Source organism: Trachurus trachurus (assembly GCF_905171665.1).
Source record: "Trachurus trachurus genome assembly, chromosome: 3".
NCBI lineage: Eukaryota > Metazoa > Chordata > Actinopteri > Carangiformes > Carangidae > Trachurus > Trachurus trachurus.
Window position 1 is genome coordinate 22,923,472 of NC_139893.1, and position 20,619 is coordinate 22,944,090.

At 40.5% G+C, this 20,619-nt stretch overlaps 2 protein-coding genes across 2 annotated transcripts in view; both read right to left on the reverse strand.

Annotated features, from left to right (window-relative positions):
- The window catches only part of mctp2b (multiple C2 domains, transmembrane 2b), a 35,549-nt gene extending 19,759 nt beyond the window's left edge, over positions 1–15,790 (reverse strand). The window contains exons 1-4 of the mRNA XM_083995493.1: positions 15,674–15,790; positions 10,460–11,036; positions 5,494–5,547; positions 3,893–4,010 (exon numbers count right to left, since the gene is read on the reverse strand). Of these exons, the coding sequence (XP_083851619.1) occupies positions 3,893–4,010; positions 5,494–5,547; positions 10,460–10,987 (700 nt within the window). The 5' untranslated portion in view covers positions 10,988–11,036; positions 15,674–15,790. The remainder of the gene's footprint in view (positions 1–3,892; positions 4,011–5,493; positions 5,548–10,459; positions 11,037–15,673) is intronic.
- A 3,176-nt stretch (positions 15,791–18,966) lies between these two features.
- LOC311005372 (myocyte-specific enhancer factor 2A-like) overlaps positions 18,967–20,619 on the reverse strand; it is a 42,967-nt gene continuing 41,314 nt past the window's right edge. The window contains exon 10 of the mRNA XM_083997758.1: positions 18,967–19,891. Coding sequence (XP_083853884.1) covers positions 19,576–19,891 — 316 coding nt within the window. The 3' untranslated portion in view covers positions 18,967–19,575. The remainder of the gene's footprint in view (positions 19,892–20,619) is intronic.

Here is a 20,619-nt window from a genome sequence, read left to right on the forward strand (position 1 = left end):
GCTGCTGTGATGAATCATTTTAACCTCAGATGTCAAACGTTTAGCTCATCTTTCAACCAGACGAGGGCAGCAGCTGTCACTGCTGCGTCAGTGACCTGTAAGATTGTGCCTGGCTCTGGGCATCTTGATGTTACAATAAAGGCATTGCATTATAAATCCTTACACAACAAAGCATCAGCAGCTGCCAGTACAGTATATGCTGTGCCGGTACAGTGAACATAACCTGATCAAACAGAAGGACAAAAGGTTGTTCATGCAGCGCTTCTAAAAAGCCCATATAGTTTAACAATAATGCAGTGAAACCGAATCTTCCAGCCTCTTCGTGCTCCCTCTAAGCTCTCTGTTATCATTAACCAGAGCCTGGTTGTGTAAATATAAACCCATACAGGAGGAGAAAATGTAATTGGAATACAAGCCAAGAGTGAAAGGCCTGGCACACTATGCAGGGTGGGGCTCAAACAGGTTGCAATATGCTTTGTGGAATCCTGCCCTGGCTGTTATAAGAGCTTCACAGCCAACCTGACACACGGCTGTCTTTAGTGTCCCTGTAGTCAATAACACAAAGAGTATTTAAACAGACATTCCTGGCTGTCATTAACAAGTCAAGGCTAGACACACAAACTGAGGCTAATGCAAGCAGAAAACACACACACACACACACACACACACTAGCAGGCAGCAGGACACAGTGTTCAAACTTTGCTCTGGGTTCCAAATAAAACTTTCTTGTGTTACGGAAACTGTTATAAGAAATGAATTGAAGGATGAAAAAAAGAAATTACGACAAAAGTAACTGCCTAATAGGGTCGGCACTTGCTCATTGGGACAACCACACAGATGATGTATGTGATGCACAACTGTTCTAAGAAATTAATTTAAGGATGAAAAAAAGAAACTATGACAAAAGTAACTGCCTAATAGGGTCGGCACTTGCTCATTGGGACGACCACACAGATGACGTATGTGATGCACAATGAGGCGAGTATTGAACTGTCAAACCACATGTCAGAAGTAACAGGAATAAGAGAATGAGAATCAAGCCAATGTGAGAAAGATGTGTCACAGTCTATTGACAAACCTTTGGAGGTTTCATAAGCTCTGGCAGTAGTTTTGAAAACTTCACACTTCATTCGGCATTTGTTCCCAGCATAGTATAGACTCTATACTGTACCTGCTGGGAACAAGTGCCATGTGTGAAGTAGTGATGTCACGTTTATAGATTTTCTTGGTACGATTATTGTCAGAAACAAATACAAAGAAATAATCACGGTATTACGATTATCACGATTATTATGCATCAATAAATGTCACAACACTATGAATGTGTAAAATTAAATATACTCAAAATATAATGACATTACTAATCTCTTAATATAGGACCAGTTATTGATCCCCAGGGGGAAGTGTTTGAAATATTTAAGTCATTAATTGTCATCTACTGTATACCAAATGTTTAAGTTTATTTTAATCTTTTTTTTTTTTTAACAATACAAATGCTAACATTAAATTCCTACCAATTCAGTGTTACTTCAGATAAATGGACCAGTATCTGTGCATTTTCCTTTACTTTGGCACACATCTGCCGATATGGTTCCAACCTAGTCTTTTTTCAGAAAGTGATGGTATTTAGGAATATTTACGATCAATTGATTGTGACGTTTAATACCGCGATTAACTGTGAAAACTAGTAATTGTGACATCCCTAGTGTGAAGTTCTTAAAACTACTTTCAGAGCTTATGAAACCTCCAAAGGTTTGTCAGGAAGTTTAAAAAGATTTTTACCAGTCCCTGAGAGGAGAAGGTAAAGTAAGGTATTAACACATGGTATTTGTTCCTTGTTATAACCCAATTTCCTTGTTCCGACAATTAAGAAATAATTTACCTAATGGAGGCTGAAGATTCCCCACAATTATTTCTTAATAGTCGGAACAAGGAAATTGGGTTATAACAAGGAACAAATACCATGGGCCCTATTTTCCTGGAGCAACTCAGGGGGGCGCAGCGAGGCGAGCCCTGACGCAGCTGGCGCAGTGGTATTATCGTCCAGTGCAACAAGGTGCGCAGCGGATTCGGTAAATTGGCAGACTGCTGTGCGCTGAGATGGGAGTGGTCGCGCAGCAGGGGGAGGTGTCGACAGATTCGCCGTGGCGCAGTGACAATTTGTTGCAGATAGACCGCGCGGAGAGTGCGCTGAAAGCTCGCCAGCTCCAACCTGGTCTAATCTCAGCGCAAGGCACATTTAAATGCAATTAATAATAATAATCATAATAATAATAATAATCATCACAATAACCCCTATTTATTGTATCTGAATCAGCACATACACCTATATCTATATAGATTGTCCCGTCACACTGATGGCAGATCAAAGGCTTGCGTAATGGAAACTCAGCCTGACTGAATTAACACAGATGAAACCAGGGAGGGACTGAGACAGCCGTGGATGTCCCAAGAGCAGGTGTTGACACTACACACTGTGCCGTTGCAGATGATCAGCTATTTATTTATTTATTTACTTATTGATTTATTAGGGGCCAGCGCCGCATCGTCACGCGACCATAACAAATAAAACTGAAAACAAATAAACTATCATCTCTCACAGCAAACCACAATCAGCCTCGGCATCATAGTGAGCAGATATTCACATCTCCCATCTCAGGTAAATTCTAAAGAAAAAAGAAAAAGAGAGACGCTCCGTGATGCCTCCTTTACACACAGCTGTTTGTTTATGTTGTGATCTGTGCACACGTGTTTAAATAGGTTACTAAATATGAGTGTCTTTATTAATGGAAAAGGGGTGTGTGTGTTTTTTTTTGTTTTTTTTTACTGGGCAACAGCTCTCAACCTGGATAACATCATAACCTCCTCCCTCCCAGACTACTTTTGCATCATCAGCCCGTGAGGTCTGTTCGCGCGACCGGACACTGCCAGCTTGGACCGGACCAGAACATCAGTTTCCTCCCGTCTCACTTGCTGTGAGAGATAGAGAGTCAATAAATCAATAAGTAAATACATAAATATAGCAGATAATCGTGTAGTGTCAACACAGCAGTAATCCATCCTCATCTTTCATCTGTGCAGCCTTTGATCTGTCATCAGTGTGACAGGACAATCGATATAGATGTGCTGAATGTGTATGCTGTAATCTGTATGTGCTGATTCAAATCTTCTCTTCCACGGTGAAATCAAACGTCCGCCTCGCGCGCGCGGCGGATTTAAAGGCGAGGAGAGGAGCTCATTTGATTGGTGAAGATCTGACTCGGCTGTGTCAAACCCACTCCACGCCTTCTCTCCTCCCTCTATGCCATTTGCGCCGGTGGGAGGGAAGTAGGCGGGATGCGCCCCGCTGCGCTTCGAAGGAAAATTGCAAACTGCTCCAGGCCACTCCCCGTTGGCGAAGCGAACGCGGAGCGCAGGCCTTATCCGCTGCACCTGCGCTAGTTTACGAAAGTAGAGCCCCATGTGTTAATACCTTACTTTACCTTCTCCTCTCAGGGACTGGTAAAAATCTTGACAAACCTTTGGAGGTTTCATAAGCTCTGAAAGTAGTTTTAAAAACTTCACACATGGCACTTGTTCCCAGCAGGTACAATATAGAGTCCACGTTGCTTGCACAGCTTCGCCTCAGTGTTTTCCAGGTCTTAAAACATCTACCTGCATGAAGTGGCCAACATCTGTGTTCAATTGCTTATGGTGGCACAAAGTTCTGCTGTATATATTGTAACATTATTTACCCTGCATACAATTATCCGTGTCCCTTTTTTGACTTTGTCTTGTAATATCATGTGTCACGTCAGCATGATGAAACTGATATAATAGTGCTACTATAAACAGACAGCCTCAGTGACAGTGTTGGTGTTACTACAGCTGTAGTAACAGGTGAGACTCTCACCACAGCGGTCCCTGATGACCAGGTTGCGTCCTTCCTTCAGGTTGATGTTGAGCAGGAAAGACCTGGAATGATCCCTGATGCTCCCCTGCGGGCTCAGAGTCTCGTTGCCCATCTCGCTCTGGTTACAGACAACAAAACACATTGTTATCATTTACTTTACCACTAACAACAGAAGCAAAGCAACAGTACATCTGATCACATTTGACCTTCTGATCATGTCTACAGCTTTGTCTGTGTAACAACACAAAATAGCTTATATACAGTAAGTGACAGTAGTGTGTTCTTAAATATAATTTTTGATTTATGATATATTAGAATTTAAAAGAATTCATCATTAAAGAGACCCTGAGGAGTTTGCTTTTGGTTCTAAAAGAGTCTCATATTAATGTGGATCAATCTGCATTACCCAAACTTGTTAATGGGTCCATTTTCAATAAATATATCATTTTGTCTTTATAGTTATTTTAATATTATCATTTAGTGGTCGTCTCGCCCAGCATTTATAGTTTTGGTTTCCCGGACGCCGATCACCGTTTTTGGTCAGAACTGTGACGGTATCTGATTGCCTTCGAACCTCCGACTTTCGTTCTTGATTGATGAAAACATTCTTGGCAAATGTTTTCGCTTTTGTCCGTCTTGCGGCACCACGCGCACGGAGGCTCATGGGAAATGTAGTGTGGAAACACTTTGCTTTGCAAAACTCCTCGTAGTCCCTTTAAGTGATACAATATTTTTCTTTGTCTTTCTTTATGTATTATATAATATTCTGTTAATCATTAGTCCCAAAAGTCTTGCATGCTGTCATTTACGGTTTAAGCATGCAGGGACTCATTTGTGTTTGTGCTAGTTTATTTCTCTTTTTACAATAGCAATAATGATGCTAAATTAGTTGTGCTCTCCACTACAATCCCATTCTATAAATGTCAGCTGTTTTGGGGTTTATCACAGTTTTGACATGCAGCTGTCTCACTAATTCATTTCAACACCACATGCTATTTCTAACATGTTGCATTATATCTATGGCACTTAATGTGCATTTTTTTGTTACAACTTTACTGTTGTGACACCATTAAAAACACTCAGCCATGGGCAGTTCCTGCAGTTGTATGCTGAGTTTCCTGCCCATGTACTGTAGTGGATTATCTAATCACTATTAAGCCTCTCCACCAAATCGAGCATCTTTCAGTGAATAAAACCCGGTTGCCTAGAATCGCCCGGCTCCGACTGACTACAAAAGCCAGGGTGGCACACACTGAATACTCAAGCACACACAGCAGCCTACAACTGTCCAATCGAACACAGCAAGATAATCTGGCATTAAACTTTGGCATGAGTGTGTGTCAACCCAAGCACAGTCCTGCTGTTTGCATGATGCATAGTAAAAACACTTTCACAGTCCCTTGACACACACAGTCTACTGCAGAGTCATTTTAACCATGGACATGCAGCTCAGGAGAAACACCTATACTACACTGTCCTACAGTCACCTTTTCAGTATGATGTCATCTTTGAGATGAATCGACAGTAGAAACCATAAATAATACTAAAATTGTATAAATTCAGTATCAGAAATCACTGTAGAACTGGATAACAACACTTACATTATGGGTGTCCTCGTCCTTTAACACATGACCATTGAAATCCTGACTTTCATACTGTGGAGACAAAGGTAAAAACATGTCAAATATCTATGATGTGATATGAGAGAAGGATGTGAAGTCCCATATGGTGAAAGAAGAAGTTTCAGTCTGCTGACCAGCTGAAGGTTCAAGACCGGATCTCTCTGGGGCATTACTGCCACAGGGACAAATCCTCTGAGCATTTATTAAAAATTCCTGTATCCTGGGGACTGAACAGATTTAAACCAAAGAACATACCGAAGTAATGAAAAGAGGTAATTTGCTTTTCCTCTGCCCTAATGTTCAGTTCAGATGAACAACGAATCTTACACTTTACTTTCAAGCTATGAGGAACTGAGCATTATAAGGCAAAATTGTTTAGCTTGTTTATAAACCATTATTTTCAAAAGTAAAATACAATTTCCATCATAGTTGTGTCAGCAAGATCCATCATAGTTTATAGTAGGCTACTTATTTATAAAGAGCTGCCACAGGATCAATGCCAGAGGCAGTTTTGTGAATACAGGTGTTTACTGTATGTCTCTGTCAGTGTCACACAAAAAAACACCAACAAATTTGGAAAATTATTCAGACCCAGTATTTATGCTAGTACAAAATAAACAATCTTTTTATCAATGTACATCTGGACCAACACTATCATTTTATTTAAAAGGGAAAGCAAGAGGAGATTTTGTCAAGGCTCAAATCTGAGGAGGGCAACTAAAAACATGTCACAGAAAGAAACTGAAGGTTCCTGTCGGCACAGTGGCCTCCATAAATCAACCAGAACCCAGCCTGCAGCTGGTCGCCCACCCACACTGAGCGAACACACCAGAGGAGCCTTGGTAAGAGACATGACCAAGAACCTAATGGTCACTGCGGCTGAGCTCCCGAAGGACAACCATCAGCGCAGCACTCCACTGATCTGGGCTTTATGGCAGGAGTGGACTCCTCCTAAATGAAAGGTTACAAAAATGCCTCAAAGGATTCTCAGACTGTGAGCAACAAGCTGTTCTGTTCTGATAAAACTGAGATTGAAACACACAAGCTTGTTTAGATATCCATGAGAGGCTATTTTGTGAAAAAGCTGGTCACGGCTGTGATTTCATGTCAACAGTTGACCTCAGTCTGTGCCCCTCTGTTACTATGTTAGCCTGTGTGGTATGTGTGATAAGCATCGGTGTTAACTCAACTGAGCACTAGTTCATAGTTTGTGGGATGTACTAATTAGGTTCAGATTATTTTTTATTTTCTTACATCCGTCTTGGCACCGCACAGTGGCGGCTTTATTTGTATACTCAACAGTAGTAGTGGGTGGTGGCTTAGATGGGTGCACTCTTATTTTGACACGTTAGATTAGTGCAGCCTGGCAGTGTGTTGCATTTGTTTTAGTCAGTGACTCAGTGAGGATTTGTTGGGTTAGACTGGAGGTAGATTTTGTTTTGTTTGTCTTGTGATGTGGCATCACCCACAGCCCTTTGCAAACAACCTCAATTTTTAACATTTTTATTTTAATCATTCTTGCATACTTGTAATGGATTATTTTTTCTACATTGCACTACAATTGCTTCTACTTTTACTGAAAGCCTCCAAAACCTTTGTTTTGGGAACGTCAGTGTTGTAGGAATGAAGACAAGAATGTTGATTTTCTTGTTGTCATCTGTGTTTTTGAAATTCACACAGACTGCTTCAAGGGCCAGATGTGGTTTAAAATCATTTTCAAGGCCTTGGGTTAAGAGCGTTGCCAGATTTATCTACTCTGTGGCCTCAGGGCAAAAATGAAAGGCTATGTGCCTATCTTAGTATTTGTTGCCACTGAAATATTATTGCCAGTGCTGCCAGATTAAACAGGATGCCAGATTGACCTGAATATGTAAATGATAACCTTTGGCAAAAAGACAGTGCCTGCTGTGAGGTTGCCAGGGTGAATTTCAGATGGTGCCCTTGTTTTTCTGGCCTCAAGAATCCCCATCCCATTTGAACGAGATGCTGCCACAATGTTAAGATTTGTGCGGAACTTGTGCACCAACACATTCTTCAACACATTAACTAGGGTAAAAGGCCAATACTGCAAGCTCCAAATGCTAGTTCCCTGATTGATATTTCCCTGAAACTCAACCCACTGAGCAGATGTTGAACTGTTCCCCTGAATGAGTGATTGGTCCATTCAATGTTAAGTTAAAGCAGATATCAGCTTCACGGCCGTTTCGGCTAATGCTGCGTTCAAGGCAGGCTTTTGAAACCGTAAGTTACAGCTTCAAGTCACAACTACGACTTGGTAGCGTTCCAGGTAACCCGTAGCTCGTGTTTTTACCATCCTGTTGTCTGTGAAAGTTCCCTATAACGGCCACTCGTAACTTCCGACCCGTGAACTCGTACCAGATCGAACTGGTATGACTTCACAGGAAGGAAAAACACAAAGTACGAGTTTCTTTGAACGCACCATGAGTTAGCAGCCCCCGCCCTTGTCAGGCATCAATTGGTCCTCGTGCTACGTCACCACATTCACGCGCATCCCTTGGCTGCACACACAGCCCTTCATGCCGTTCTCTCTCCTCATTGGATAACACTTGTATCCCACAAGGAAAATTTTCTCCTCGGGTTACAGCAGAGCAGAGTGACGGAGAGACTCGTGTTTAGGCTGAAATACTTCATGTAAGTGATTGCTGACGGAAAATAGGACTATTTAGGACTTATATTAACAAAAACATTCCACTGATATCTGCTTTAACTGTTTTAAAGGGGTTTTTAGATTTTACTGTTTCAGTGTTAGGCTGAAACTTGTGCACACCGGCACGGACGATTTTCCTATGTATGAGATTCTTTAATGTAATGTGTATTTTGATACTATGTGTATATTTTGTTAACACTGTGTGTAACTTTTTTTCTCTGGGGTGTTGTCACGTGAGGACGCTGATTGGTGCTGAGGTTATTTATACCGCCTCCTCCCTCACACACACCTTTAGAATCTGACGAAGGTCTCAGGACCGAAACGTTGTTCAATAAAACCTCTGCAAGTGATGACAGTGTGCGGGAGCTTTTTCTCATGTTACTGTTTCAGTGTTACCACAATGAGGACATCAGGGATATGAGTCATTAAATCACATTTATGCGTGACCAGTGAGACTGGCTGCATTTAACCTGTCTGACTGCATTCTAGCCACACAACCTCCAAATACACTGTATAGACAAAACAATCCAAAAATACAATTTATTCTTACATTTATGACTCTGAATAAATAATTCATTTCCAAAGTCAGACAAATTCTGCACAGATCGTAACAGTGAAGACACATGACAACTCATCTTCAGCAGTTTTCATTTAAAGCAAAAAAAAAAAATTGCTCTGGCTGCAAAACAATGTAGGTGAAGATAACTCAGAACAAATGTCCTTTGTTCATAGCGTCAACTACTGAACAAGGCATTTACTGAATTATGAGCTTTGACAAGTGTCATACAGTTAGACTGGGCCCCAGACAAGATTGTGTGGCATTTATCATAACAACTACAGCTACTGCATGGTACTGGGTCACCTCAACTCAACTGTTAGTTGCCTTTTTTTGATTTGCATATGACGGACTGCCATAAAACCTGGGACTTTGTGTTTTTTGGTTTCTTTACCTCCACCTTGATTCCAAGCAAGTGAGCTGAGGCAAGGGTAACATGAAAACACCGCAGACTAGTGACATTGCATCATCACTGTCTGAGACAGCAAAAACCTGCCATTGTAAATCAGCCAATATGAAAGATGATAGATATGAAGAAGTGAAATTCAATGCATGACTTCAGTATTTTCTAATGAACTTATCATCAGCATGTTAGGCGTTAAGGGAACACTGGTGAACAGTAGGATGATCTATCAACAGGTAACCACGGAAATTAACCTGGATTTCATTCTTCACCTGTAAACTGCATTACAGTACAGTAGTCCTATGTACTGCATGCCCACAGAGTATGTGATGAGTAGAAATATTTAGCATCAAAACATCTCTTACTACTTTAGAAATAAAAAAGCTGAAACTGAAAATGCAAATCACTAATTTAATCATTTTTGTTTTCAGAGATCATGGATCAATAAACAAATCCTTATCTATGAAAAAGTAGCTTGATATAATGATATAAATGAGTAGATTGCAAATTATGTTATACCTCATGACAGACAAGGTTATGGTCCAGTGATACATCACTAATCAAATATTTGCTCTAAATATTGTTGAACAGGATCTCTTGGCATACTACGCCACTGCTGCTAAAATAAAAAACATTACAGTGCCAGGAGAGGGATTAATATTTAAAGAAAAAAACGAGAATTTCAGAGATCCTACATTTACAAGAAAAACTTCAATATTCAATATGCACTCAAAATGTTTTTTTGTTTTTTTTTTGGGGGGGGGGGGGGGGGGTCACTTTGTAAGGTTGGATTAATCTCACTACAATATTTTAAGTAAAGTTAAAATATTCCCATTCATCCACATTTAACCCTACCTTGATATATTTAGAAATGCTCTAAAAAATAATCATAACATGTAACTAGTATTTTCAGACTGTGCCAGATTTCACTCATGTGCAAATCCACATCCTTGTCACGATGACACTCGTCCCGTGGCACTATGAAAACACTGAGCTTCAAACTGTATCCAGCTCCTCCAAGTTAAACTTCACATGTCCTATGCAAACACAGCTGACACTTCACACCCACCAATTTACAGCATACCTGCCACATCGTCACAAGTACTTTATCTTCTTACCTGTGCCTCACAGGGAAGGAAAACAATATGCATGTCTCTACAAGCTTTCTCTATTGCCATACTTGCTTAACGCTTCTACAAATGTGCCACTAGTACCCATGAAAATGAAATATTCATTGCCTGAAGACCATTGTTTATATAGTAATTAGTCAGTTTTCTATATTGATTTTGATGTAACTTCTCAGGTGAAGTGTCTGTACCTGTGAGCTGGACTGTGAGCCCTCCACAGGGGGAGAGTCGGGGCTGTAGACGGTCATCATCTCGGGCAGGCCCAGCTCCTCCGCCTCCATGCCCCTGGCAGGTCTGTAGTTTGTCTCCAGAGCGCTCCTCTCCACGTCACAGAGACTGCTGAACGACTCCTGGGAGGAAGCCCAGTCTGTGGCGTCTGTAGGCACGCTCATTCTGTGTTCACTCCTCCCAGCTCCTCCATCGACCACTCCCAAATTCAGGCCACTCCCACCTCCTTCCCTGCCTCTAGACGACTTGACATGTGGCGTGGACGGGTTGCTGTAGCTGGGAGTGTTGTGCTGTTGAAGCGGCCTACTGGCAGAGATACGGGCGTACTCCTGCCTCATGTCTCTCATGTCAGGAACGGAGGAGCTCATCCGATTGTCCATCATGTGTTCAAAGCGGGAGACGGGCTTGCTCAGGCTCGTCTTGCCCCGCCGCAGGTGTGGCAGCATCTTTTGGCGGAGATGGTGCAGCACACCCGTCTTCTTGGAGTCCATGATGGGAGGGAGGTTCAATCTGTGTCTAATATCTGGACATCACTGGGAGCTACAGTACAGAACAGGAGCAGGGTTATATACTATACAAAAACAAGAAAACAACAAAAACTCTGCTGAAAATAGAATAAAAATTTTGATTTTGACTAGTGCTGACACAACTACAACTACAACTATTTCAGGACGATTGAATTATGTCTGTTAAATGTAATGCTGCAGCTAAGGTAGCTTGGCTCAGCATACTGTAGAGCTTCTCTTTAAGGGAAATGCATTTAACAGCACCTCTGTGCCAGTAAGTACTAAACAAACACAAGATAACATGTTAATAAGAGCGTGTGGGTCGGCAGATTGCATATCCTGTGTCTACCCAGCTATGACATGTGACATGAGGGTGGTTTTAATCTTCTGACAGGACTCTTGTCAAGAAAAAAAGCTCCTTAAATCATTCTGAGACATACACTCATCGACCAATGTTATCACAATCAGTTTAGCTAACATTCAATATCAGTGAACTACAGAAAATGTATATCACAGCTCAGAGGCAGACGCTTAAAAAGAATAGGGTAAAACATCCCAGCTGACATTGGAGGCGGGTGGTGTACACCCTGGACCGGTCGCCCGTCTATCACAGGGTCGACTTATAGAGACATACAATGTACACACACTCACATGTTTTGCAGCAGACAACAATGATGTTGTTGCCACTACAATCATTGCATGTCTTATAAATGCAGGGCACTATGAAAGGGAAGGTGTGCAATCAGGTGACATTGGTGAATGCTCTTTTTCACATGGGAAATTTGCAAATGTTTTGTTTTGTGTTTTTCATTTTATGACACCTTATTTTTTCATTTTGGAAACAAGTGCAAAGTCAAGCTGTTGATGTTTATTATTTGTTTTGCATTGATATTAAAATATCACCTGTTCAAATACCAACACCCACTCCTTTTTGTGAGTTACCTCCTGGTGAAACTCCTACCGGACCTAGAGCCATGTGAGTATCCCTTAAATTTCAAAGTTAGGACTAAAGGTGCTACACAAACAATATGAACTACAAAATAATTAGTCCACTTACATGTTTTTTGGGGGCTTTCACCTATACCCAGTGGCCTTTGGGGAGAGTTGTCCAAGAAGACCATGATATGAGCAATTTACAATAGGATCCAAAGTGGTACAATATGGTGAAGCTTGTTTATTCCTAATGTCATCATCAGCACAGCATACAGTAGCATGACTTGAGGTCTAATCTCATTTTAGCTGTCACAGTTTTCTTAATGACTTACTCTGGAAGCCTTTGTGAATGTGTGTAGAGTAATTGGCTGAGTCATCTATCATTCGTTCTCAGTTCACTAATTACAAAGTCAGCAAAAGCGAAACAACTCAAGCAATTGTAATGGTGCGAATTGGCTGACAAACCCGGTTGTGCATACCATAATGCCTCATTAATACCTCAAACTATCCTCTCTGTGTGCAATTATAAACTCACAAAACCTGAATCATGAAGCCCCTTCACGGCTGCACATTTCCTACTTCACTGCATTGACCTGCCATGTTATCATGTGGTAAGGGGAAGTAGAGAACCAACAGATGAAGGGACGTGATAGGGTTTCAGTGTTTACAAAGCTGGCAAAGATAATGACAGATGTTGAGGAGTGAAACTCAACACTGGGTTTGAAAATAAGAGCACAAGCATCTAAAGCCGGACACCTAATCTCATATACCCATCAGTAACAAGTGGTATTTTAGTTTTATGACATGTCTTTTCATTCTATTATTATTGTATTAGTGTAGAGCTGAAGTGTAGCTTTTCCAGGAATTAGTTGACCTCCATTTATTTTTTACATTTATAGTTTGGTAAAACGGGCAAACGAATGCCTCTCTATCTGTAGCCTAGATTCACAATTCTCTGGCCTGACCCAAATATAAGGATTAGATGGTGGATCACTGAAACAGTGAGAGAGTGAGAGTGAGAGAGAGAGTGATGCCACTAATAGGCCACACAGTGGACTGACAGCAGAGTCGTTATTAAACTGACAAGTGACTAATGTAAATGTAATTGTTGTATATGTATTATATTTAATAGTATACTTAATTTTTTATGACCTGCTATAATCTACAACAGACAGAGGTTAAAAATTATCAGAAATAATAATCGAAGCCACCATGTAGAAAAATAATAACATCATGACATGATTTTGTTGTTTTGTTTATAGGCCATGATGTTTTTATATGGATCAAATGTGTAAAGTTGTCCCTATAAATTACCCTCATCACAGTGGACTGTTTCAGTGTACTTGTTAAGCTCATTGATTTGGTTTATGTCAACTTGACTGGATTCAGTCTCATTTATCAGCAGCAGATGACAGAAAAGAAGCTCTAAAATCCAACTGTGTTCGATTGAGCACCAAACAGCAGTGGAACGGTTAAAAAGCCAGATATTCACCCTCAAAACACAGAATGAAAACTAACCCTGCACTGTGTCTGTGGGGGTGTAAATGCTGAATTTGCTCATCAAATTTATAAGATGGTGAGTGTCTGAGTCGTGTTTACAGCTTAGTGAAGGTTTAAGATAATAAACTTTCAGAAAACACATCTACTATCCTCCATGAGTTTGTGCTGCCTTGTTGTAGAAAGGCCAGTCCTTGAAATGAAGCTGTGAAGGCTGTAGCACGCATGGTTCAAGGAGATGCTGATTATTCATCCTCACTGCAGACAACCATGTCCAGAAACCATCTGAACAACCTCACTTAGCTGCAACACATTTTGGTCATTTGTTTGACCTCTAACTCTAAAAAGCAACATTAAGTGACATGGTAAACAAAAACATGATTTGGCTACTACATCATGATAATCAATTAAGTAACTAGTGCACAGGCCAAAGGTCACAGTGTAACACAAACACGACTGATGGGTGGTATACATTCACCACTGTGCTCTAATCACTGCTGGGAACATGTGTATAGTTCATGTAAATAAATGTTTTTATAACTGGCCAGTGAATGTTCTGTCCATGCATGGTTTATTTATTTATTTAAACTTTGCATAAAATTTACAAAAGAAGAGCCTTTGCAACATAATGAGGCCACATTGTGTTACAGGTAAGAATGGGATGGTCTGAAGTACACACCACATAGAGTTAACAAATAGGTTTTTAGGTTATTTTTAAGTAACTTGAGCGTAAACTCAATCTGAGCCTCTGTCATTGTTATAACAGGTGCTGCAGCAAGATGATACATGTAAGCCTACCATTTGCTGTGAGAAAACCTTGCACTCCTGTACACACCGCATTTCTAGTCTCACTCCCAAATGAGGTCACCGCCATTAAAAAAACAATAACCAAAAAACAAAAAAGACACAGATTTTACAAAATGCCTGCTAAGTACACAAGTAACAGATGATAGCGTTTTGAAATCATACTGGGTTAATCCGTTGTTAAACATGAAAGCACTCCTGCTGACTGGATCCTACAAAATGTACAGATGATGAGAGAGCAGTGACTTATTCTGCCCAAAACTGATCCATCATAATCAGACAGGTCCAGGTTTGAAAGTCTCTCTGCGTGGATTCTCAATCTGAAAGTAGATACCATGTCAATCTTCAGAAAATGTACTTTTAATACAAGATTTCTAATGTAGCCTATATATTTTGTTCTCATAAAAAAAGATTATGTTTTATTAGACAGCTAACCTATAATACTGTTGAGGGTTGCAATGAGCCTTTTATGTTTAGTTTCTTGTGTTCTGTGGGCTGGGTTGAGCAAGACTGAGGGCTGTCTTGTCAGAACAGGACACAGAGCTATTTCCTGAAACTATTTCACATTGCGGTCCCTCTTTGATATGCTGCAAGACACTGCTGCCAGGGGAACACGCACAGAAACATTCAAGCAATGAAAAAAAATACATAAACAATCTGCAGGAAGTTAGAGCTTCTGTTTGTTTGTTTTTCCTGTTTTATAATGCCACTCCATCTTCTGTATGCAGTGCCAATATTAAACATGACCTCTAGCAAACCGGTAATACCTAAACGCTGTAATTTCTACGGGGAAATCCCTTTTCAAGCTGCAACAAATGGTCAAAGATTGCAACTTATCTCTTATCTAGATCCTACTGCAGTGCAGCTGCACTGAGCTCCATTAGCTGTTAATGTGTGTATCATTTTGTCTAAGCACGACTGTATAATAATGCATCAAAACTTGGATGGGTCGAACGGAGCTGCTGTTTGATTCGCCATGCACACACACTGACCACCACACAGCTGCATTAAACTACTCCACCGTTGTTTTGTTTGTTTTTTATCTAAATGTGCTTGTATTTGTTTGTTATCAATACAGAATTGACGACCGACTCTTTCCCAGCATGACGACGTTTTAAATTAGTTAGTGAATTAGGCCAAGAGTGAAAAACTAAGTGTAAACCTGTCAGATTTGATCCCAGTGTCACTTTGAGCTCAGCCTCAGCAGAGGAGAAGCAACAACAAGTCTGATAACAAGTTCAGTGTTCAACCTGAACCACGTTGTCTGCTCACAGGTTCGCCATTAGGAAACCTACCAGGGCCAGCAAGGAGGGAAGGAGGGTGACTCACCTGTCTGGCCCCACCTCGGACACCCCAACAGGTAGGACTTAACTTAGTAGCTTTCTACTTCCCGACCAGAAGAAAAAGACGCAACAAATTAACTAGTGGTTGTTTTACCTTTTCTCCGCTGTTAGGAAGCTCCGACGAGTGTTTCTCGTTCACCTCACATTGTCGTTATGAAGAAGAACCGCACCACCTCAACATATCGACCGCGCTGTGCGGCTCTGAACCGGCTTCCTCCTCTCTCCGTGGCATCCAGCGTCGAGCTGGAGACAACAGCGCCTCCTCCAGATTAAGATTTTCAAAATAAAAGCTTTTCCGCTTTTTTTTACGCACGTATAGGTCAGACATGCCATAGCCTACTGTCCTAGGCTGTCGTTATCCGTCTCAGCCAGCACAGCCAGCCTCATTAAATCACTATGGGTAGGCTACTGCTTGTGTTTTCCGGTTCATAATTATGCTCAACAACCTTTAGTATGATCTGACGTAGGCTACGGTCAATCTGAAATAACCCAAGCACAGCCACTTCATTTCCTGTGATTTACCACCTCTGCACCTGGCACCTGCAGATTCAAGATGCCCTAGCCTACTTTGAAGGCTGCTGTTATTAAAATGTAGTGATGCTTTTGACATTTTCTGGCGATGATCTTCTAAGCTGTTTTTTTTTTCTGAACGAAAAAACATGTTCATTCCTCCTGTAAAAATCACCACATTTGTTGAAAAGATCTCAAGGCACAAGTATGAGAATATTGTAACATTTAGAACAGGCTTGGAAAGGAAAAGGAAAGGACTATGTGCACATTCTATAGCCTGGAAATTCACAACACAACTATTATGATGACAATCTAGTGTATATTTAATCCAGGTTAATACTGGCAACTTTAGCAAATATTTAAAATAACTGTTTAACCAATCTTCAATTTGCCCTAAAAAATAATCCAGATAAATATTTTCCCACCCTGCCTCACTTTAATGTGGTGGCAACACTGTAGTTCAGCCTTTCTCAAATTTGATTTTTTTTTTTTAATGTGGACTAAACATTCAGTGTTATCCCATTGAAGGTACAGTAGTGGCCTGTTTCTATCACAGACACAGTGCATAGTGCTCCACACCTTTTTCTTTTATAATGACTCAGTTGTGTGATCATGCAAATCTGTTCCCAATATTTCCACATAAGTTTATTAGCCTACTCCTAGCTACGGATGTGTTCATGATAAAGCCAAAGGGAGGGTCTCTTTATTTGATAGGTCTTTCTCCAGAACAGTCTTTCGTGGCTCACATAAAACTAATCTTGTTCTCAAACAGATGTTTGCTCTCATCATTGTCATTAACCTTGGTACATTTAATCCATTCACCCTCCATTTCTCTCCCACAGAGTAGTGAGTACGAGGTCTGGGTCTATGTGCTTTTCTATCTATCTGAACAAGTGTAATTCTGTTGCTCCTCTCTTTCCTACTACAGGCACTGTTCATAAAAGTACAAGGTTTCAATTCATGGACATGTTCTTGATCAGGAACTTCTCATTTGAAAAAAATAGGACCAATGTAATAATTAGCAAAATAATGCTCATATTAATGATTTTGTCATGAGGTTTCTTTCTATTTCGCTGCTGTCAGTGAAAGTGATTGATATGCTTTTTTCCTCCTATGCTCACATATACCATCTTTCCAGATCAGCATTTACACAGCAGTTAATGTCAGTGCTCATGCCAACAACCAGGTGTTGCACACAACATCCTTCACAACAAACAACCCTCTGTACTGAACACTCAACTTCCCCCATCTCAGTAGCTGCCTGATGGATTATAGTAACTCAGTTCTTGTTCCAGTTCTCACCTGCCTACCTCACAGTCAGTCAGGCCATACTGTACAGCGCTCTTGTTATCTGTCTAAACCAGTACATCCTCATTAAACGGTTCCTGCTTGTGTGGTTCCAGTCCAGTACATAATGGTGCTCAACAACCTTTGGTATGTTCACTCTGACATAAAACTGAAACTGCTGTTGAGCATTTTGTCCTTTCCTTGTTGTGCTCTTTCTTTCCCACAGCCCAAGCACTGCCACTTCCTTTACAGTTGTGATTTGCACTGTATAACCACATCCAATTAGAGTCCCCTCTGCACCTGGCACCTGCAGAAACAAGACGCCCCTTAAGGCTGATTTTTAGTAACATGCAGTAATGCATTTGGAGTATTCTGATGATGATCTTCTCCATTGTTTCTGAACCAACAAACATGTTTCCAGCATCCTGTAAAACAGCATTTTTAATCAGGGGTACTTGGACCCCTAGTGGTACTTGGTGCAATTGCAAGGGGTGCTTAAAACAATAAAATATCATTTTATCTTGTGACCTTTACAGACATTTATCATTTTTCTAAAATAGTGACCATCATACTGGCCTAAACTGCAGAAGCTAAGCTAAGGCACCCCCTATGTTTTAATGGGAAATTGGTCATATTTTAATAAGACGCCACATTACACCATTACAACAAACGTAACACTCGCTGTGTTGTTTTTAAATTATGAGCTCCCCCTCCCCCAAGCTTTCCAAGAGGGGTCCTCAGGGTTGCTTAAAAATATGTAGGGGTCCAGTGCCCAGAAAAGGTTGAGGACCACTGCTGTAAAAGCTACACCAGGTAGGCTATGTGTTACAAAACCACTCTGTCTCTCTTTCCATTCACACTCATGACTGATAGGCTTCCCCTCCACGCTATTGTTCAGTGGAACTACTGTGGTTGATCTTGCAGCTTCTGCACACTTCACCACGTGCTACCACATGCACTAAACCCACGTGTTTCATTTGTTCAGCTTTAACCATTTGCTACTCAGTCACATGCATGTTAAACCTTAATTGTGGTGCTGCATAATTAATAAGAATCTAAAGAGGAAAGTCTATCTTTCAATACTGTCATTTATGAAACCTCTTGATTCAATTCACTGTCCTGTCATACTAATAGTGTGTCCATTTAGATATTCCAGTTCACCACCTTTATCAGTGCTTATTTACTGTAAGACTCCTGAGGTTATTACTTGTCTTTTCATCACCATGGTCTTATCTTCCTTTAGTAAAACAAATGTCTTAGGAATCTAAATTTCTTGTACTCTGAACTAGAGTACATTTTTAACTATATTTTGGAGATGTACTGTAGTTTCAAGAGAGTGCAGCAAGGCAATTTTCACGAAACAGATTTATCCAACAAACAATTGATGAGAGAAGAAAGGACAATGCCTTGCAAATATGGCAATGATCCACAAAAATATACTTTCCTAGAATCTGGTGCAGGTGTTTTCACCCAGTCAGATACAACAGTCTGATTAACAATACAGTAAATAATTACACCAAAAAGTGATAAAGATACTACAGTATATACAAATCAATAAAGATAGTGCATACAGAACAAGTGTTCATGGCTTTCAGTTTTAAATCTGAATGAAATTTTGTCTTATTCTGTGCACAATATAAAAACACTCACAAACAACATAAAAAAACAGCATACTGCTTTGGCTGATATAAATAAGTGTTTCTGTAAAGAGGAGTTTCGGGGATGATGGTGTGGAGGGAGTATTGCCTTCATGCTGGACTCAATGTTTCAAACCCTGAGAATATCAGAAATGAATTGGGTGACACCCAGTGGGAGACATACATGCAATCACGTCGATGTTTTACCAACCAGATCAAGACTAACAGACACGGCTCAACTCACCTTTTTCCATTCTTCTGTCTGCAGTACTGTGTCCCGCTGGATTAGAAAATGACAGACTGTACTGCAATTGGACCCACATTTTCAGTCTGTGATACTTAAAATTATATATATTTTAAAAGCACTAGATCTTATGTATATGTTTTGGAAGTGCCACTTTCTGAAAAGCTGATGAGATGTTTTAAAAAAAAAAAAAGAAACAAAGAGATAACTTAATTAAAAATAACAGAACACATCTATAAAATCCATCCACATTTCATTTGCATAACAGTGTCCTTCCTGTGTTTGCCCTGGTGCTGTGTCGTCATGTGACTGCAGGCTCTATGTCACCCAGCTGTCCATTCGCATTCGTTTGACCGTCGGACTCTCTCTGCCCTCTGACCGACTCAGGGGGAGCAAGTGTAAGTCCAGCCGCTGCTGCTCCTCCCGGTCGCTGCTGCCGCCCTCATGGGAGCTGCAGGAAGAGCTGACGCTGTCTGCAGGAGACCTCCCCATCTCGACTCTGGTGGAAGAGGAGTGAGGATGAGGGAGGGTCATGTACCCTGACTGGGTGAGGTGGTCACGGGGCGGGGAGATAGGCTCAGCTTTGATGTTGATGTTGTGGTTGGTGTTGATGGAGAGGTTGGAGCTCCCAGGTCTACAGACAGAGGGAAGAGAGGAAGAGGATTGTGTAAGACAGTGACTGTGGGCTGAAGACGCCACCTAGTGGAGAGTAACCAATAATACTGAAATGTACCTTGTGGTGGAATGTTAGGACATTTACTCATAAACTATATTTAAAGACACATTTTAGTTTTATTTTACTTGGATATTACATTATTTTTGGTACAAAATAAAGTTCTTTCATAGAATATGAATTCAATATCCTGTTCTTTAATTATTTAAAAATAGCTCCACCTCATACTATAACAATAAAATGTTTATTTGACATTAATGCATTAACTACATTATTTGATTTAATGTCCTTTAGAACAGTAAAAAGAGGGGTTGTTTTGCTTTCAGTGCATTAGCTTTTCAGACTTAAAGAACACTCTGCTAGTAATGCACTCATTTCATGTAACATTTCCAGACTTTAAAGTGAAACACACAAAAAAAAGGCAACACAATCTTCATACCTTGCATATAAAAAGCTGAACCCATGGTCAAGAAATAAGATGGGAATAACAGAGTACTGATTTTATAACTCCTCTCTTTTTGGTCTACTACTACATTATGTTTTTGCATTCACCATTATCATTCAACTTTTGTGTTGTGTCTCTTCAGCGAGGTTACATAGTCATGTCAAGTCAACCCATGTTACTTTTTATCATTTTATCATTTTAATTAATGTACAGGTCAGTGTAGATATTCACTTAGTGGTCAATC